Source organism: Triturus cristatus, chromosome 8, assembly GCF_964204655.1.
Source record: "Triturus cristatus chromosome 8, aTriCri1.1, whole genome shotgun sequence".
In the NCBI taxonomy this organism is placed as follows: Eukaryota; Metazoa; Chordata; class Amphibia; order Caudata; family Salamandridae; genus Triturus; species Triturus cristatus.
In genome coordinates this window covers 314149597-314171593 of record NC_140591.1, presented here as the reverse complement: position 1 = coordinate 314171593, position 21997 = coordinate 314149597, and the positions used below count along the sequence as shown (strand labels likewise).

Genomic DNA, 21997 nt, shown 5'->3' with positions numbered 1-21997 from the left:
GCTCTGCTGATTTCTGTCACGTGCCATACTGTACCCCAGAATAGTGGTATCTCTAACACATTCTGCAGTTGTCTATATTGTATAGTCAGATGCCTAACAATCACATCAAAAATGCATTGCACAAAGCTTCAGGTAAACAGTGTTGCAACACAAAGAGCATGTCTGCCTACTCCACCTCCAGGTCTGGCATATCCTCATCCTTGGTGGCACGTAGGAGTAATAGGTAGAGTGCTATCTTGAAATATCATTCTATATTATCACACAAGATGCTTATGGGCCTTGCCAAGCTAGTTTGTCCTGCACTGTATTTTCAAACTCAGAAACAAAAACCTCTCACAAGCTATATTACATCAAATAGAAATCCACGCCTCAGACCTCAAGTCGCAGGCCTGTGTTCACTTACCTGACAATCTTCTATAATCAGCCATTTTTTTCAGGGCTTGCTGCTAATGCTTCCTATAAGCTATTTTATCTGACACAACAACAATGGCCTGAGGTCTGTGGTGTCCACAGACATCTGTAAATATGTCAGACGGTTGCATTTTAGTGGCTTTTATATATTTCTATTCACTGAAATGTAGTGCCCTCCTGATTCCTGAACAGCACCCCTGCTTATCTTGTGGACAAGCTGACCATCTGTGGTTGCTCTTGACACACCTGCAGCCAGGCTACCATCAGACTGGAGACTAAGAAGTTTAATAAAGGAAAAGACAAGGCAGAAGGCCTTTTCCAACTATACATCCATGATCTGGTACAATATCCCTGGACCACCCGAATGCTGCTCCAGTTTAGGAGAGAGTTGAAAACATTTCTTTAAAGAACACTGCATTGTAATACACTAATACTCCAATAGCCAGCTACTTCTCCTATCACTTGTTGAACTTATGTTTGCCTTTGACCCTGTACATCGCTTTGTTGCAATACCTTTGCTATTATCAGTGCTTCCCAAACTTTTTAGGGTGATGACCCACTTTTTAGCACAACAAAATTTCACGACCCATTTGGCTTTATTGAACATGAAGTGAGCGATTTTTTTAGCGTACTAAAACATCGTGTGGTACGGCATTGCCATTTACACACCGCACATTTTCCATTGAAATGGTCACTAAATTTAAACAGACATACAGTTTTACTAATCAAACTATATTGCACACAAATGATAATGTGTGGAATTGGAGTTTCAGTGAATATTTATTATTTGTGCATCAGCAAGTAAAGTGTCTTGATTAGTTCTGATCCTAGTAACAGCAAATCTGCTTAATTTTTGCTTTCCTAAAAGGTGAATATGTACAGTTCATTTAGAGGTATTTACATTTTGCTGTGTATCACAAAAAATGACATCCTACAGCCTTTCCTCACCACAACCCTCAAGACTGCACTCAACCACTACAAACCGTAGCAAGGAGCTCTTCGCCATCATGTAGGAGTTCTCTAACCCACAGCGACCTGAAACAAAATCACCCCCTCCCAAGAACGGTGTCACACCATAGCAGACATTATCCATAACAAGATCTCAACCATCTGCGAAAACTTAAAAACCCCAACCCTCCGCCACTGACAGCATCAGCCTGCTAACTCCCAAGAACATAAACCCCAAACACCTACTCACCCACTGGGACCAACTCACGACTCAACCCAGAATCTCCATCATGAACTCTGTACATTCTGGAGGACCCACGGACCCCTGCCCCCACCACGTCTTCAAACTCGGGAGCAAGAAAACTGGCAACAACTCCATCACCTTGGCCTGATTCCCTGAGGACTGGAAACACACTGAAGTTAGGCTCGTCCTGAAGAAACCATCCGCCGACCCAGCAGAACCCACCGTTCACCTCGGAAACCAATAAGGTCCTCTGTGACGTCGCCCAAGGATTGTACCTCAGCCCCACCTTCTTCAACATGTACATGACCCCCTTGGCCGGCACTGTCAGTATGCATAGACTTAACATCATCTCCTACCCTGATGACACCCAGCTCATCCTCTCACTGTCAGAAGACGCCACCACCGCTTGAGCCAACTTCCACAGATGTGTGAGGAATGTCACCAACTGGATGAAGGACAACTGTCTCAAGCTCAGCATGGACAAGACGGAAGTCCTCATTTTTGGGAAAAACACCTCGCCATGGAATGACGCATGGTGGCCTTCTGAACTTGGCTCATCCCCCGCCCGACAGACCATGCCTGCAACCTCAGCATCATCTTGGACAGCAAGCTATCCATGAAGAAACAGGTAAACGCAGACTCCTCCGCCTGCTTCCACATCCTACATATTCTCCGCAAGATCTTCTAGTGGCTCCCAGTCAACACCAGGAGGACCATTACGCAGGACCTTGTCACCATCAGGTTAGATTACGGGAACACACTCTACATAGGAATCGCTGCACGCCTCCTGAAGAGACTACAGACAATAGAAAACTCAGCAGCAAGACTCATCCTCGACCTCCCCAGATGAACCCACATCACACTTCACCTGAAGAAGCTACACTGGCTCCCCATCCAGAAGAGATGCCAGTTCCAATTGTTGACCTACGCATACAAAGCCCTGCACAACTAGGACCAGCATATATCAGGCGCATGACCTTCCACCAACTGACCAGACACCTGCGATCCGCCTCCCTCCTTATAGCAGACACCCCTCGGATTCATTAAGGCAACAGTGGAGGCCGCTCCTTCCCACACCTGGCGGTTAAAGCTTGGAACGACCTTATCCTGCACCTCAAGTCTGTCTCATCGCTTCAGCAATTCATGAAAGAACTCGAGACTTGGCTGTTCGAATGAACAGATCACCACGTAGTGCCTTGAGGCCCTCATGGGAGATTTTCCACACTCTACAAATCCATGATTGATTGAGATTCAGCTCGAGTGTGGAAACTCAGCAGTCGCAGAGATAGTACTCATAACTTACTTTACTTTTGTGATGCCGAAAAGTAGTAAAGTTAGACTTTTGGTCTAAATGTAGACTAGAAGTCTAACTTTGCCTGTGTAAATCGGGCCCTATGTGTTTGCAGCATGTTTTGCTGTAAATACACATACTCTGCATACTCCTGCCATCTAGAAATGGGCACTGACATTTGCAAGTTGTTTTTCTTCGAAGAAGCCTTTCGAGTCATGAGGTATAGTGACTCCCCCCTTAGCTGGCAATGGTTATGGGCATTGATTCCCTGTTTGTTTTTGTCCACCATCAGGTTCGGATTTGTGCCGAAAGTGGGCTCCGTGTTCTGTGATTTTTAGTGCTTTCCTTCTAGCCCAATTGGTTGTCATTACTCCAGTACCTGCGGAAGAAATTCTTCTTAACAACAGATCTTCGACTTTGCTTTTTTCCCCAGATGACTTTTAATGAACATCGGCCTCCTTTATACGCCTCACCGTCAGGGCCACACCAGGGTACTGTGCCCCTTGCCTCAAGGACTTCGTCGTCAAGAATGTGCATACAGTGATGGAAAGGGTGCCCTTCCAGTACTACCCCCAGTGCCATTCCGACTCAATGAACGACCACCACCAGGTTTACAATTTGTACCTCTCCCCTGACCACAATGTGAAACGTGTGAGGCCTGCCTTACCGTCCATTCAAAGAAGGCTCTTCTGTACCGATGTGAGCAGAGGTGGTACTATGTTTTCTGATGGATACTTCTAACCACAGATTCCTTACCTTGTGAATATCACCAGAAGGCTGACTGGATCCAGAAAATTTAAAGCTGTGCTCCTGTGCTCTGACAGGTAGCACAGTGCAACTCCACATCAATGCTTCTTTGGAAGTGACAAACCGAGCTGCAAGTAATCACCACCCAGGTTTGCTGACATCAATTCCTTTCGTTCTGCACCTTCAGAGGCATATCCAGAGCTTTGCTCATTCTTTTTTTCTTCACTTCTTTCACTCAAATTTTACTTTCCAGCATGTAAGGCATGTTTCTCCCTAAGACTACAGGGATTAAGCCTTATAGGGACTGTAAAAAATGGATTTCTGTGACAGATCTCCATGAGGTGTCCCTTTAGTGCTTAGGTTTGTCGCACAACTCTAAGGCCTGTGTGTCTGCATCCAGATGAACCCGAAAAACATTCGAGATTGCGAGGTGAAGCTCTACATGTTGAAGCACCAGAAGGCTCTGCACCGGTCCCACTCCCAAGATGAAGTGGAGTGCACGGACTCCATTACAGTCCCACTCCTGAAGTCATACCTGAGGCCGATCTTCTTTATGGGGGAAGTCTTAAGATAAGTCAAAGGAGAAACCGAAAAAGTCCAACGGGACTCGCCCCCTTCCAGCCTTTCGGTCTCACTCTCATTCCACGAAGAGCTGATTCAATCTCTGGTTCTAATGCATCCACGTTTCTGGGCCTATCGACGACCTCACAGCAAGTCAAAGCCATTTTTGAGGCTGGGCTGTGAATCTTTGTAACGCTTCCAGTTCCCTCTTGCGCACCTATGCATGCAAAGGATCTGCAGGACTCTCCTATCAGAATATTTCTGGCAGATTCTCCTTTAGCCCTACCTGGACCCCTTGAAACCATCTCTGGTTCTGTACTACCATCAGGCTCAACTCCAACATCCGTGCCAGCCTCTTGTTCATCAACACCATTGTGCTGTCCAGCTCCGAGATGGCTTTGGTTCGACCTAACCTGCATACAGATCTTGACGTACCACACAGTATACACTGAACCCATCCGACTTAGATACAATCCCACTACCGCATGAATATACATTGCACCAGTTTTTTTGGTTTGGACTCTGATCAATGCCAGCCATATGGAGTTGAAAATGGAGGGCATTGAGAGGAATGTGCCCTTCCTTATGATGTAGACAACATTTGCAGGAAGCCAGTGCATTTTACACCTCTTCCCCATTCCAGCATCAGAGGGGAGTACCTTATTCGCCACAATATTTAGAAGGTTGCTAAGGTCCTTGCTCCTCACTTCCCGACTATGAAGGCTAAAACTGATGTTCTGATAGAGGTCCTATAGTGTCTGTTACCCTTTAATAAAGCCCTTACTGACATGCTGTTGGGCTCTTTGGCCAAGCTGTGCTATGGCCCTCCAGTCAACTGACAAGTTGCCCGTCACCATAGACCTGCTCCAGGCAACCCAGATTTTTTGACCCAGCATCCAAACCGAAGATCTTGGTGGTACAGGCGTCCACCAGTGAAGTAAATCCTAATGCTTTTCATACTGCTCCCCCTCACAAGGAGTCAAAACAAGTGGACATGTTTGGCAAATATATGTTCTCCTCGGCCAGTCTTACCCTGAGGTCAGTTAATACGAACTGGCTACACAGGCATTATACGCACTTTAGGGCATGGTGGTTGAGATCTTACCTGTCGTCCCAGAAGGCCTGCGGCCATCCTAGCCTAAACCATTCAAGATGATTCAGGTTGCAGCCAAATTTGACATCTGCTTGGTTCTGGACACCACAGATTGTCTAGGTATGGCTGTAGGAACTAGTGTGGTGGGCAGCTCCCACCTGCTTGGCGAGAAGATGGACTCTGCCCTAGAATGTTTTACACAGAGCTGCACCACAGCATGTTCTCTGGGCCTCTCAGCTCCAGCCTTGTAATCCCCACAACTATTTTGTCCTTTTAGGGGCTATTCAAGTGCATGGCTTATCAACAGCACCAGTCCCACTGCCCAAACAACAGGCTTTCCAGCCCTTTCAAAATCGGGCCGTAGGTCCAGTAGACATTGACACTACCATCATTCCTTCCATCTTCTGTCCTTCTGGTAACAACCGCAGAACCTATTTAGTGTGCCGTTAGAGACAAGCAGTTATCGGTGGAAAGCAAGATCAGTGACTTTCTGCAGGGTGGCAAAATATAACATTCGACATTTAACAAACATTTTAGTGGTCGTAAACCCACAAATTTAGTAAATCGAAGGATCTGCGACTGCTAAAACTTTCCATCTCTGTGTAACCTTTAAAGCAAAGCCATGATTTCCTCCGTTCAAAGAGGAACGAGTAAGAATTGTTAACAGATGTACTTTTGTAAGAGATAGTGAAATATGTTATGCAATTTTTGATACTAAAATGTTTCCCTTTCTTTTACTAGGTCTTTCTTTCCAGGTCTCGAAGGAAGATTCCTATCTGAAAATCTAATAAGTCAAATTCTTACCACTTTGAAAGAAGCTTCCAAATGTCGAGGTACGTTCAGCAATGCTGTTTTGCTTTCTTTTAACAGTGAATGTATTAGTTTGACGCTTACAAAACAAATGCAACTTCACTGACTCTCACTAGCCTTCTGTTTCAGCAGCTGCCAGAATTATAACTGTCATTGAAGATAACATTGGCTAAAAGTATGTTTCCGTAATAGAAAGCAAATGACATGGAAGCATAATTATGTCATTCAACTTTTTAGTGAACTATGTGTCCCCCCTTACCAACCATGGGAAGAAGCCAGTGCTTTTAATTCTCTGGACCTTGGTTGCTTTCTTGTGATATTTCTTTTAAAATTCCTGCTACTCCTTGCATGACGCCTCTTATTTAACCCTGGGCGGCCAACTACGCTACGCTCGCGTAGTTTGCGTAGTTTGTGCTACTTCGCGCTACGCGAATTGCACGTAGCACAGTGCAAAAACACGTAGCGTAGCGTAGTTGGCATTTTTTGCTCACTCGCGGTCCTCAACATCAAGATGATGCAAAAAGACATCCCGGCGAGACCTTTTCCTCATTCGCGTTTAGCAACATCAAGTTGGCGATCGCAAGCGTGGAAAATAAACCTCCCGAAGAGATTCTCAATGCGGGGAGGTCAGGTTTCTCATTGCGAGTGGTCGCGTATGCTTGCGACCGCTCGCGATGAGAAACTACCAGTCCGCGTTGAGAAAGCTGCCGCTCGAGTAAAAATCTACTTGAGCGGCAGAAAACAACGGCTCGCACGGTGCGAGATGCTGTTTTCCATGATTGCACAGTGCAGACAAGCATCCGGCACTGTGCAATCATCCCGAACAGCGCACTAAGCGCACTACGCAGTTCGTGTAGCGCTACGCGTATCTCGCATAGTGCGAAGGGCACTTCGAGTAGCTATGCGTAGCGCTACTACGCAAACTACGCCCAGGGTTACTCTTATTACCAACTCAAGGCACCCTCCATAACAGCATTTGCATCCCACCTGTCTTCTGATCAGTCCATCAGGTATACTTTTGATGCAGCTGCCACCAATTACAGCGTTTGTTCTCTCGCCAACAGACCACCTATATTCACTGACATTTTATTACTTTTTTCTTTGTGTTTTCTGTGTCTCTTAAATTCACAGATACCTAAAATGACTGTACTCTGCCAGTGTGCAGGGTGATATCAACTTAGTTTTTACTTTGTGCGATATTTATTTGACTTATGAACCTTTGGACTCTGTGATTTGATACTTTGTATTTATGTTTTCTGCATTGTAACTCGTGCCTTTTTAATGCCTATCTTATCTAGTGATGCACAGCCATCTTTTATCCCACTTCTGCTGTTTGCCCTATAGGGGTTTAGAACTCAATCGTTGTGTCTTTCTTATCTCCATGAGCACGCACATAACATGGGAACGTGTTATTATTAGAACCAAAAGATCTGAACCATACCCTTTTCCATACGTACCTTCTCCACACTGGGCATCGACACATTCTATTGACCAGTTGGCTGAAGTTGATGTCACGGCATCCCTGATGGTAGATCAGGGCCCATCTAGCCTAGCACACCCACTGTTGCTACTGATAGCTTTTTGCTACACTGCTGCATCTTTCCTGCATATTATTCTAGACTTTAACCACACAAGAGATTCATGCAGCTCGAACCACGACCATCCCTCTGATCACTGCGGTGACTCGGATATTTCTATGCGTTGCATTAATCGCAGAGATGACCTGAGGTTTTGTGGCTGACCCGTCAAACAACAGCAACTCAACTTATGTTATTGTATTCTTTCATTTTTGTTCTCTCTTTAGGGCCTAAGAAAGTTTATGGGCTAAACCCGCCTAAGCAAGACATGTCAGCTGTTCTTCCTTAGCTCAACTTGGTTCCTGTCTACAACTCGAACAATATTCATGAAAATGAAAAGACATCTGAAAATAAGCCAGAGAGTGATTAGATTTCCTTTCTACAACAGTCACAAACGGTGTGCTTTAAGCCTCCATATCCAATAATGCAAGCAGTTTACAGGGTGGGACTGGCTCTCCGAAAGGACCCTAAGCCAACCATGCCAGAGTTGGACACCAGTTACAACAACGTGCCCAGCTAAAGACTCTTTGTAATTGCCTAGAATCGCATTAACTAGCTACCACACAAATGTACAAATAAATGTTACAAGATAGTAAATATGGTAAACCCTTCCCCATGATAGATTATGGTCCAGCTGTTAATGTAAGTATTCCATTCGTTTACAGGAACATGCCCTATGGTACTTTGAGAAGTTTAAAAAAAATCTTTGTCACATTTGTGAACTTGGGTACATTTTTGTGAGGGAAAATCTAACAAAACAACTTTTAATAGGATCTCCATTTTCCCTGAAACATGTTTTTATTCAGTACGCATTGTTCCCAAGAAAAGGTGTGTGAAGTCCACAAACTTTACCAAGTTGTGTAGGTTTGAACGTCTCCCAACCACAGAATTATCTTACATGGGTGTCCTGTGCATGTGGTTGGGATTGGTCAAGGATTATATCGTCCCTGTTATGGAACAAAGTCTGAAAAGTGGCAAAAGGTCCCTGGTGATTTCTGGCTACCACAGTTCTGAATATTGTTTGTGGGAGCTACATCTTCTCCAGAGTAGAATGCACTGTATTTTATTGGTATTTATCAATCCCGGCGCACTACGGAGGAGGGGTAGGTTTCCACACCCTGGGCTGACGAGCACTTTTTCTCGACTTGCCACCACCGAGGCGCCGACGGAGCCCATTCCCTGAACTAGAAGGGTTGGGTATGAGTTCCTAAAAGAAGGAGTTCCTATCAGCGCGTGGACGCTTGATCCCTTTATTATTAAGGTACTACAGGTTCACAGTTCTGTTCTTCCCTGGAACCTGGTCTCTAGAATATTTCCTCTCACCTTATTTCCGGTCCTGACGAAGCGCTAACGGATCCGTTATGGACCAGCATTAATGCGCGAAACATGTTGACCCCATTTTTGTAGAACTTCCACTCACCAACACTACACCCATCCTGAGAGTAGCAGTAAGTTACACACCTGCCCTCAACCATTTTTTCCGAAGAGGAGCTCCAGGATTATTTCTAACCTTTGCTACACGGAGCCGTGAATAAAAACTTTGGTTCTGGGCTCCGTATAGCATTTTTAACTCACTAACTCACCTCCCTTTTTAGAGGCCCACACACCCCCATGCACAACTGCGGCGTCTCCATAAAAGATCTCCGATAAAGAGCCCTCTCGCGGGGCCCGTGAGGGACTGCAGCGCCACCCCCACGAGGAGCAACGCCCGATGATGAAGCATGACACTCGAAAGGGTGTGTGAGGGCACTATATTCTAAAGGAGAAATTCCCCCACACTCACTTTTACCCGACCGCGTAACAAGCACACAAACCAACTCCTTGGCACTTTTCTCATTCTCTTAGGAACAGTTACCCTCTTAGTATATATACTGCATTATTTATATACCACCTCATATCACTGGAAAAGTATTGAAGCTTTCTGATTTGCAGCATGTTCCTGGTCACCTTTGGAGTGCACTGTTGAAAGTTTTTTTTCTTGTTTGGCTAATGTCAGTGAAGTTTGTGAGGTGTAATGACAACTTGAGTGCGCAGTGCATTGAGTATCACTGCGCATAAGCTTTGTTGTTGCTGAGAGTGTCAGAATATATGCAACCGCTCATCTAGACACTTCCCTTCTCTTGGGGCTTGGCAGTCTCATACATAGAAACCACTACTAATGTGCATCACTGAGATTGATTATGATACACAAGGCTTACTCAGTAGCATGTGAGTAGCCAAAGCGTTGGAGGAACTGTTAAACCAGCATGAATTATTGTAAGGAGTCGACCTAGGAGCAACAGAGGTGCAAACTTGTTGATAGACTCAGGGGCGGCTCCTCCTCTAAGGCAGAGGAGCGTCGCCCCACTGCTTTAAGAGCAGTGCAGAGCAAAAATAAAATGATAATAACGGAACATTATTATTATTATTATTTTTTCCTGCCCCTAGGTGTGGGGAGGGGCCAGAGCAGGGGCCAGGGGCAGGAGGGGTGAGCACACACTTAAAGGGCTCATAAATGTTTTGCTGTCCGTTGCTAATGTGGTGGGGGGTAAATTGCCGTCTGGTGGGGAGTTTTGGCGGGTGGATCGCCACCACCGGTCGGGTGGTGGCGTTCCGCCCTCCATGCTAATAGGCCCCCTAGTAATCAGCTTTTGAACCAGCTTTTTTAAACTCATTTTATGTTATTTTAGTTTCTTATGTTTCATTATGTTATGTTTAGGGGTATTTGTACGGGTCTTATTTCGAGTTGCAGGACTAACAATAACTGGGGCTATAGTCGAATATTAATTAAAAAGCCAGGTTTTCTGATGTTTACAAGAGAGGTTTCAAATCATAGAGGTAGTGGGTTCCAAGTGTTTCAGCAGCTGTGGAGAATGCATTGTCGCTATGGGCCTTTTCTTTTTTTATTTTTTTATTTTTTAAAAACCTTTATTCTGTTAAATCAGGGACACAGCTATTCAGCCGACAACCCGGGGGTACGGCAGCTTTAGAAACACAACACAAGCGAGCGTCCACATTTGACTGACAGGAGAATCAAAAGGTTCTGTTTTAAGTAAACACACACCCAAACCCAAACACAAGCAAGGCGATAAGTACTTAAAGCACAAAAAGGGCTCCCATCAGGGGGGAGCGAGCCCCATTTCGTCCATCAGACACAGATCTCTAGTAAGGGAAAGGAGGGGAAGGCAGAGACTCAAGAAGGCAAACACATACCAGCGAAGACTACAAAGCCGGAAAGAATGCTAAGGGGAGAGCTGCTCCTCAGGCGGGTCGGGGTCTGGGGGCAGGCATATGCCCCCTCTATACTGGTTCCATCGCCCCCACACGGTGTGCCATTCCCGGGGGCGCCCTCGAGCACAATATACTGTCTTCTCCCTAAACATGCACCAATCCATGTTTTCCATCCACGCTGTCAATGTAGGGGGCCCAGCAGAGCCCCACAGGCGAGCGATGTCACGCTTAGCTACCATGTTCCCTAGGGTCACCCACTGAGTCTGTGCCGCGTCGTGGTCAGAAGGACCCCAAACATTCAGGAGACAACACCGCGCCTCCGGCTGCATGACGATGCCTGTCACCTCCCCCATCACATCGTGGATTCGCTTCCAGAACTCCATGAACACACCGCATTCCCAAATAATATGTAGGAAGGTGCCCACCATACCACAGCCTCTCTTACATAAGCCCTCCTCAGAGAAACCCATACGGACCAACCTAGGCCCTGTCACGTAAACTCTATGGAGGATTTTAAGCTGCACCAGCCGCAGGCGCGCAGGGATCGCGACCTCTTTGGGAGAAGAGACTGCATACTGCCAATCCTCATCATCTAATTCGAGGCCATCCCTAGTCCATTGATCGCGCAACCCTAGAAGAAGATCCGCCCGAACATTAATTAATTTCTTATAGATGAGAGAGATCGTACTCTCCGGCATATGGCCATCCAGAATACGGTCCTCCAACGGAGAGGACACAGGCACCGTCTACCCCTCTACAAGGACTGACCGCAAGGCGTGACACTCTTGAGCGTATCGGAAGAACTCCGTGCTCCCTAGCTCATATTCCTTCTGCAGCTCCTCAAATGACTTCACCCTACCCTTAACCACAAGGTCTCCAACCCTGGATATACCGATTAGGTCCCATTTCTCAAACCCTTTTGTATGCCAAAGCTTTCCCAGAATATCGGAGTCAAACAACGGGGTGGCGAGGGTAAGCTTACCCTTCCAGCCCAGTGAATCTGTCGCCACCTTCCACACGTGCACGGCCACCCTGGTGGGCCCCGCAAGGGTTAAGTCCAACGACTTCGAGTACAGCGCTCTGTGGTATTTACCCCCGCGCAGCAGCCACCGGTCCATGGCATAGCCGGGGCTCAGCGTCGGACCATAGACACCATGATTAATCGCGCTCAACTGAGTGGCCCAATAATAACGTCGAATGTCTGGAAGCGCGATACCCCCGTCGTACCACGGAAGCGTCAACTTTGCAATCGCTATGCGCAGTCGCCCTTCCCACAGTAGCGCGCGCTGGAGGCTTTCGACCTCTCGGAAATAACTGGCCGGGACCAATTCAAGGGTATTCTGCAAGGCATAGAGGAAACGGGGAAGGGACATCATTTTGAACAGAGCGGCGCGACCAAGGAGGGATAACGGCAACCACCGCCAGCTCGCCACGTCCCGCCGCAAACGTGCCAAGGGAGGGAGCAAGTTTTTCTCGTATCGTAAAGCGGGGTCAGTGGAAATATAGATCCCTAAGTACAAAAAGCCCTGCCGGGCGATCTGGATCGAGCAGTTTCGCGGGACAGGCGGGACATCCCCACACAGGGCATACAAGTATGACTTCCCCCAGTTAATAACAAGACCAGAGTTCCTACCGAACGAAGTCAAGACGTCACAAATCACTATGAGAGATTTCTTAGGCGAGGTGAGGTATAACAGAATATCGTCGGCGTAAAGCGAAATACGGTCCTCGTGGTCGGGTGACCATCGAATCCCACGTATATCCGGGTGCCATCGTATCCACGCCGCCAGCGGTTCAAGAGCAAGGGCGAACAACAACGGCGACAGGGGACAGCCCTGCCGGGTGCCCCTCCCGAGCTCGAACGGTGTCGACGCCCGCCAGTTCACCACTACGCTAGCAAGGGGCCCCTCGTAAAGCAACCGCACCCAGCCTACAAAGCCAGGCCCGAAGCCGAATTTGGCTAGCACAGCCCACAAGTATGCCCACTCCACCGTGTCGAAAGCCATCGTGGCATCGAGAGCCGCCACAATGGCCGGCTCTCGCATCGTGCCCGTCCTAGCAATCACTCCATGAAGGCGTCTGAGATTCAGTGCAGTGTTACGGTGCGGGATAAAGCCCGACTGGTCCGGGTGGATCAAATCTCCAAGCACCCGGACCAGGCGGTTGGCAAGGATCTTGGCAAGGATTTTCGGCTCAGCGTTGAGAAGTGATATCGGCCGATAGGAACCACACTTATCCCGGGGCTTACCGTCTTTATGTATTACCACAATCGTAGCCAGCCGTTGATCGAGCGGAAGAAACCCATTCTCCCGCGCCTCCACGAACATGGCGCGCAGGTGAGGAGCCAACTTATCCGGACGGAGCTTATACAACTCAATCGGCAACCCATTTGGGCCCGAGGCCTTACCCGAGCGCAACGCACGGATAGCACACGCCACTTCGTCAACAGTTATATCTCCATCGAGGTCATCCCTATCTATGGCAGAAAGGCAGGGCAGAGCAATATCACGCAGAAGGTCGCACGAGTCCTCAGTCGGCCTATCCGAAACCGAGGTGTATACCGTACGAAAATAGTCCGAGAAATGCTGGACTAATACATCGGGGTCAGTGACAACCTCTCCCCCATCCATGGACAACTCCGGCACCACTCGATTAACATGCTCTTTTTTATCCAACCACGCCAACAGTTTCCCGGCCTTATCACCAACATCGTACAGTCGACCCTGCTGCTCCCTACTGAGGGTCTTGGCAGCGTTCGTCACCAGATCCCTGTATTCCAATTGCTTCAAGCTCAAATTATGCAGTGTAGCCGCCGCAACCTCCTCCTCCAAGGCCACGTCTAAAGCCGCAATCTCGTCCTCAACTTGTGTCACCTCGGCGTCTCTCCGCCGCTTGGCGGCCACTACCAAGGAGAGGGCCTCCCCTCTCAATACGGTCTTAAACGCTTCCCACAAGGACACCGCCGATTCAACTGAACCCTGATTATCCTGAAAGTAGTGATCAACTGCCTTCAGCAACGCATTGCGCAACTTGGGGTCACGAAAGTACCAGGGGTTAATGGGAGCCACCCTGCCCCCCGCTACCCGGCCAATATCCAGACGGGCCCACACCGGCGAGTGATCGGAGATACCCCGTGCCATGTGCCTAGCCTCAGATACCAGTGAGGCGTGTGCAGCCAGGGTGAGCAAGTAATCAATCCGGGAGAGACTGCCGTGGGCCCCGGAGTGGAAGGTATATTGTCTCTGGGTGGGGTGTCGTAGCCTCCAACAGTCTACCAGGCCAAAAGTATCTATAAAGTCGGGAAGCCACTTCTGAGCCCCCCCGGTGTCCCTGGGCGGGTACCTATCGAACAATCCAGATCCAACCGCATTGAAGTCCCCACCCCCCACCAGCATCCCTTCAGGGAGTTCCAACAAGGCCTTGCCCAGATCAGCAAACGTGGTGGCCTGCAAGGCAGGAGGGACATAAACAGAAACCAATACCAACGCTCTGCCCTCCCACCTCCCCGCCACAGCCACAAAGCGCCCCCTATCATCAGCAATGGTGGAGTCAACCTCGAATGGTAGGGAAGCTCTAACAAGTATGCCCGCACCCCTGGAGCCCGAGGAGAACCCCGAGTGAGCAACAAATTTATAACCCTTTCTATTAAGTGCATAACACGTATTCCCTATAAGGTGGGTCTCCTGCAGGAGGACCACATCTGGTGAGGTCCGTTTCAAGAATTGTAGTACTATCCCCCGTTTTATACGATCCCCTAAGCCATTAACATTCCAGCTAATTATGTTTAAGCCCCTACCCCCCATCCCGGAACATGAAGAGACCTCCACCCCCCCGGAGAACCACAATCGGACAATACGGACAACAGTTTCTACGCCTTGCAAGAAAAAAAACCCCCAACAACAAACCCAACATCACAAATCCCCCCCCCTCCCTGCAACCCTGCATCAGCTTGCGAAGCCCCCCCAACTTGCAGTGTGCCTGTCGCCCTACCAAAAACAAATCCACAAAAAGTACCCCAAGGGAGGAAAGAGCTCCTATCTTCCCCCCGCTGCCCTCCCATTACTGCAGTAGGGTGCTAGTCACTGTCTGGGACTGAGTCAAAACAGACCGACACCGGAGGTGTCACTCCTGTCCATCCCGGTCGCCTTCCGCTCCAACCACATGGTCCCCGCCGGGCTGTCGCCGAGGGAGCGCATCCAACCAGTCCCCTGCCATGTCCGGCGATTCGAAAAAGAAAGTCCGATCCTCATACACCACACGTAGCCTGGCGGGGAAAAGCATGGCATATTTCAGGTCCATCTCCCGAAGCCGCCTCTTCACCCCCAGGAAACTCTGCCTTTGCTTCTGCACCATCTGGGTAAAGTCAGGAAAAAAGCTCACAGAGGCATTCTGAAAAGGCACCGGGCCTTTCACCCTTGATGCTTGCAGGATAGCGTCTCGGTCTCGAAAGTGAAAGATCCGGGCGACAATCGGTCGCGGGGGGGCTCCCACCTTAGGCCTTCGGCCAGGCACTCGGTGAGCCCGCTCAACCGCAAAAAACTTGCCGAGGCCCTTAGGCGCAAGATGGTTCACCACCAAGTCCTCGACGAGTAAGTCCACGGAGAGCTCCTCCGAAATTTCCGGGACCCCAATAAGGCGCACATTGTTGCGCCGGGCCCGACCTTCAAAGTCCTCGAGCCGGCGGGCGGAGAGGTCATTCGCGGTCTGTAACTTGCGAACCTCAACCTGGAGTTCCGAGACCTCGTCCGCGAGGCCTGTGGTCTTGAGATCCAGGGACTTGACCCGCTCATTGGTTTTGCCCAGGTCCGCGCGAATCAAGTTGACATCAACCAAAATCATGTCCACCTTGTGCGCCAGGGTCTCAAACTGTCGCCCAATCGATGATTGCATCCCCTCAATCGCCCCCTTGATATCCTGCAATGATAACTCCGAGGCTGGGGATGGATCGGCGTTCTGCACTTCCAGCGACTTTCCCGATCCACCAGGCGACCCCTTCTGCTGGGCATAGCGATCCATATTGTTGGATTGGGTATAGCCTCCCCGCCTGGTAGCCTTAGACTTCGGCTTGTCCCCCTCCAGTTTGGTCGACATCTCGAACAGCAGGGCGGTCAGTTACAAAAAGACGTCCCTCGCTCAGCCAGAGGAGACAGGGTCAACCAAAACTTCTACAGCCAGCCAGGGTCGAGTGTAGGTCCTCCAGATATCAGGGGATCGGCACGAAGCACTCCCGGGCCAGAGCAAACAAAGGGCGAGAAAGCGAAAGCGAAAGTGCAGCGGCACCCGTCTGCCAGTTCACACCTCCCAAGGCCGCTGTTGTTCAATTAGTGGCCGGGCATCCTGCCAACGCGAGCCCCTGGCATCCTTCGGAGGTAGGCCGCAATCTTCCGCCATGCACAACTTCGGTTCCCGGTGGGCGATCTTAGCCCGGACAACGTCAATCGCCCCAGCTGTGACTCATCTGCAGGATTCCGTGCATGAAAAACAGGATTTAGGACAGGATAATTGCCGGAGGGCGCGAGGGTCGCGGGAGCTCAAGGCTCACGCGGCCATCTTGGTCAAGCGCTAGGCTCCTCCCCCTATGGGCCTTTTTTGATCTGGGGACAAGAGGAGGGAATAGTTTCCCAGAACCAACGTTTCTAGAGGGATTGTGCCATAAAACTTTGAATGCAAGACATTTTGGAGTGCTTTCGTAAATAGCCTTATGCATAACTGTTAAGGATTTGAAAGTAATTCTGTGATGTGCATGGAGCCAGTGAATCGATCTTAAGATGGGTTTAATTCGGCCCCATCTGGAGCAGCCACCAGAAGGCAAACCGCTGTATTTTGCATCAACTGAAGGCTTTCAATCAGTTGGTTAGAAGCCATGTAAACTGAATTAGCATAGTCCAGTCTTGAATTTATCAGTACATAAATCACAGGTAATTGGAAGTCAGCTTCCCGAAAAGAGAGAATTTCTTAGACCATTGACTTGAAGAAACTCGCTGTGTGCTACCTTGGTGGCATGAGGTTTTATTGAAATCGAAGACTCAACCGGAATCCCTGAGTTTCCTACGGTATTAACAGGAGCAGGGCAAAAGCCCAGTGGCTCAAACCAAGATATGTTGTTCTATTGGTCAATAATGAGGTGGGTAAGAAGGACCTTAGTTTTCTTGAGGATTCAGCTTGAGAAAATTGGAGGACATTCACCATCAAGTGTTGGCCTGGCAGGCATTCATGTTGTGATGGTTAGAGTTTGATATGTAAGTATCCTGACGTCATGAGATGGTGAAGATAAATTGTGTGTGTCATCTGCATACATAAAGAATCGTACCCCATATAAATGTACAGATTGAACAGCAGTGGATGAGAGTGTAGAAACTTGGAGAACACCACCGTTTACCAACCCGAGATTAGACCTAAAGGAGGGAAGTGAGACAGGCTGAACCCTGATGATGATAAAGGTTTAGGATTAGCAGTTTATAATTACCATCATGCAACATCCCTATGTTGGTAATCATGCTTTTAGACTCATTACAATCACTTTATATTTAGTGTTATTTTGAAGAGAACTACCATTAATGCTACTAACCTTTCCATCTCATATCTTCTCTTTGCGACCCACCCTTGATAACTTTAGAATGTTTTACCTGTTAATGATGCAGTTTTTGATCTGTTGTTCTGTGCACAGTGTCGCTCTATGCTCACCACACAATTTTCTTTATGCTATTTGGTTCTAAATTGAGGTCTGTACACCAGACACACTCAGTAGCTGTACCCGATCCTTACACTGAGTTGCTTTACACTTAGATATTAATGCGTTTACATGAATGTGATTATTTGTAAACTTTTCAAGGTCTTTAATTTGTACACTTTTTCATGTTTGGCTTCATATGTCAATGACAAAAGGTAGTAAGTTAAAAGTATTTACAATGTATGTGATTATGTTCTAGCACAACAGCTTCTGTGGGGATGTTCAGGTAGGATTGCTGTCTGAAAAGTGTGGTGACTGTATGCCTGCCGTTTGTCTGTATCTAATATTCAAATGTGTCCCTTTCAAGCGTGAAGAATAAATTCACAGGCTTGCGTTTATAATGTAATTGTCCAAAAAAACTAAAATTGGCAAATAATTTCAACGTAGACTTTAAAAACAGCGCTTAAATATTTGATTTTAGCTCATTTATTTTTGCGTTTTTTTTTAGTAGTGCAAAACACATATTCTTGCAGCCACTGGAAGCCCCTTTGTTTAATTTTCGCAGAGCCATTGGGTTGATGGGTTCATATTTGCTAAGTACATGGTGACCGGGTAGAATTAGTACAGTGTGGACTGCAACTTTTAAAATGTGTTCTAAGGGAAAACTCACTCATGAATGAACATTAGGCAAACAATTAAACCTATCTTCAATTTCTCCATCATCTAGCTGATAGCATATACACAAGTCCCTGTCAGTAGCTTCACACAGTGAAGTTCTACTACCAACGTATCTCTGTAGGCACATGTCCTTTCAGATCTTCTCTTAGCTAGAAGAGTAGCCCTGTTCCTAACGCTGCTCTTCTAAGACCTATTAGTTGCAGTGTGGCACCCACTCAAAAATCTTGTAGGGACTACTAACCCTAATGGAAAATTCAAGTTGGGGAAGAGGAAGAGCAAAACAAAGATGCGAAAGACTCAAAGCAGAATGAAAAGTATAGAAAAAGGTGAACCTCCGGTAGCTTGATAAAGGTGGCAAAACAAAGGAAGTAAGAGAATTGAGGGGGGTCCAAGAAAACCAAAGGAGTAGAAATAACCACAAGGTGAAAAAAGGAGAACTACTACACAAATGCATGCACGGACTTAGGTAAATATATGAAAAAGATAGGAAGTATAAGGAACCTAATAAGGGTAGTGTTGTTACGTAAACCTAACCAACTAAAACCCCATATGAGAAGACAAATGTTGCAGAAACAAATGTTTGAAAAAAAGACCCTGGAACCTCTCTGTGCAGGACATGCCTAAGTTGGGGTACAGAGTTACCTCACACTAATGTTTCTCAGAGGTCTGGTATAATAATTTCTGAGCACTAGTTTGTCATTAGTGGGATTGCAAAGGAAGAGAAGAGTCAGCAGAACTGCCTTTTGTTGAAAAAGGAGAATTAGACTTACCCTTAAACTACCCAGTCCAACCCTAAATGTAGTGAAACACTGGTGTGCGGCCTAACTAACACAGCAACAAAAAAGATAATTGGTGGAATTCTGAACATTGTCAAGCATTCACCCCCAGTACAGAGATCTGGGTCTAAATCCATTGTTTTTTTGCTCTCTATGCCATTCCAGTTTGGACCCAGCCATATGCAAAATAGTCTTGACCCTACTCCTCATGGGAACTGTCAAACCCGAACTGCCAGGCCAGGTCCTCCCTGGACCGTAAACAAGCATCCTGGGACCGGTTTCGGAGTAACACCCCTCATCAGCCAGGCTAACTTGAATCCAATGGCATATTGAGCACGGGATCCATATCTGGGCATACTCTTCCCACTTGGGGTGACTATAGCAACACAAAAGATGATGGATTGAATTTTAACCATTGTCAAACATTCACCCCAGTGCAGAGATCTGGGCATAAATCCATCTTTTTTTGCTCACCATGCAATTACAGTTTGGACTTAGCCATATGCAAATCAGTCTTGACCCTGCTCCTCATGGGAGTAGTTCAGCCTGAACTCCTGGGCCAGGTCCTGCCTGGGCCAGAGAGAAGCATCCTGGGACCAGTTTCGGGGTATCACATATGCATATATGCATAAGGCTGGGTCCAAACTGGGGTGGCATGGTGAACCAAAGAACCATAGATTTAACCCAGATCTGTGACCGGGGGTGAATGTTTGACAATACTCGGCATTCAGTCCATCATCTTTTTGTGGTGGTGTAGTCGCCCTAAGTGGGAAGGGTATGCCCAATTGTGTGTCCCGTGCTTGCTGTGCCACTGGATTCAAGCTAGTTTGGCTGATGAGGGGTGAGTCCCAGAATGCTTGTTTTCCAGTCCAGGGAGGACATGGCCTGGCATTTCAGACTGGATTGTTCCTATGGGCAGCAGGTTCAAGACGGATTTGCATATGGCTGGGTCAACACTGGGGTGGCACAGTGAGTAAAAAAACAATGGATTCAGCCCAGATCTGTGACAGGGGGTGAATGTTTACCAATGTAAGCATTCCGTCCATCATCTTTTTGTGTTGCCTAACTATCATGGACCTGCTGGTCGGACTGCTGTTGTTTACACTGCTATTGTAGTATGATTGTGGCACACCAGTAGAAATACAGTAGTGGTAAAAAATTGCAATTTCTTAGGGGTGTGATCAGACATTGTTTATTACTAATCTCAAAAACTCATCACAAGATTAAAAGCAGGCAACAGCAAAGCCATTAGATCTTTCTTTAATGTGCCAAAGTATGTAAACAAAGGCATTCACAAATGTGGTTTACATGCACTGCAAGCACACATACTGTTGATAACTTTAAACCTTACTCTATTGGCTTTGTTAATGCTGGAGAAAGGAGTATTGCAGAATTCATAAAATGCATATATGAGATAAAGAAATGAATGGAACAAGCAGCAAGATGATTGAGTATACCTTTCAGATGTAATATAGTCCCTTACGCATTCCGATGCAAGCACTTTCTGGAAGGGGGAGTGATGCACCAAGTAGCCTATATTGTGATGTGAGAGACTAATGCTCCTCAGGGAGGAGCCGCTGACCCATTGTATTGATTACAGTATGTTTTGCCGACAGCTGTGTAGTCAAGTCTGACGTAATAATGTGCACATGTTAACACACATATAAAGGTAGAGTCAGCATGATTCAGGGCTTTAATTGCTAATGGGTTAAAGAAACTTGAAGTTTCAGCTTCTCAAAAATGTTAGGGCTGCCAATAAACATTCCAAATATCTTTAGCCTCAAATGGGTGTTTTCGTTCGATAGAAATACATAAAGGAGAAAGGGGGACAGACAGCGGGAAGGAAAGCAATAGAAATACAGGAAGGTGTAAAAGATGGAGTATGTACAGTGAGGTCGGAGAGTCACAGGAAGGTAATGAAAGTCCCAAGAACCTGATGACAGACAAACTGAGGAGAAGAAAAGGGAGGATCGAGGCATTAAGCTGGCAATAGATCCAACAAGTTGTGATGCCCCGAAAGAGAAGAAATATATAGCCAAGTCAGAAGAAAAGTTCCAGGAGCATAGATTCAAAATAAATTAAATCTTTTGAACAGTAAATATCTGCAACTATGTCTATACTTAAACATATGCTTTAATTAATCGGCCATGCTAAGATGCACATCACTAGCAGGCCATTACATGCACTGCACAGCCAGAAAGCTTAGACAAATGCAAATGCTGTGCATTTGCTTCATGGTTTCAAAACGACAAGTGCAGCGTGTAGTAGTCCAAATAACAATAGGACCGGCTCCACAGAGTCCCTCTGCATGTTAAAGGATCCCTAATAAAAACAAGCATTTGCAATGCAATCAGTTTAGCCTTTGTGACCGTTTATGTATATAGCTATGCTACTGTTCTTTAACATGGAGGGAAAGTAATCACCAAACTGCGTGACACACCAGGTATGGGAACACATGGAGGGAAATATTGCCTTTCAGCAGGAAATGTTATAGTCCAAAGCTCTGTTTTTAATATAAAATCAGGGCCTTCGGTGGTCATATCACTGAAAATACAAGATTTGAAAAAAATATTATCAACGGGTGCTCGTGGAAGACAATATCTATGGACTGGAATCTAGAGAATGCTAAAGTGATTCTGGTATTTTACTGACCTCTACTGGTCGTTTTCTATCAAGTAAGTTAAATAGAGGCAGTTGCCAGAAAAATAAAAAAAATAAAGTCCGTCAGCAGAAAGCAGTTCTGGTATTTTACTGACCTTTACCGTTTTCTATCAAGACAGTTAAATAGAGGCAGTTAAACAAGCAGAAAGCAATTCTGGTATCTTACTGTCCTTTATTGATCGTTTTCTATCAAGACAGTTAAATAAAGGCAGTTGAACAGAAAAAAAGTCCCTAAGCGGAAGCAGACAAGTCCTAGGGCTGATCTTCAGAGCCCACAAAGTACATACACATATAAGTATATACTAAAGTATATACAAGAG

At 46.9% G+C, this 21997-nt stretch overlaps 1 protein-coding gene across 2 annotated transcripts in view; it reads left to right on the top strand.

The window, feature by feature from the left end:
- Nucleotides 1-21997, top strand: part of SACS (sacsin molecular chaperone) — a 392226-nt gene that overhangs the window by 296959 nt on the left and 73270 nt on the right. The window contains exons 9-10 of one of the 2 annotated variants that reach the window (XM_085621593.1): nucleotides 6037-6128; nucleotides 17822-17848. In XM_085621593.1, the coding sequence (XP_085477719.1) occupies nucleotides 6037-6128; nucleotides 17822-17848 (119 nt within the window). The remainder of the gene's footprint in view (nucleotides 1-6036; nucleotides 6129-17821; nucleotides 17849-21997) is intronic. The other variant, XM_085621594.1, reaches the window with a different exon arrangement.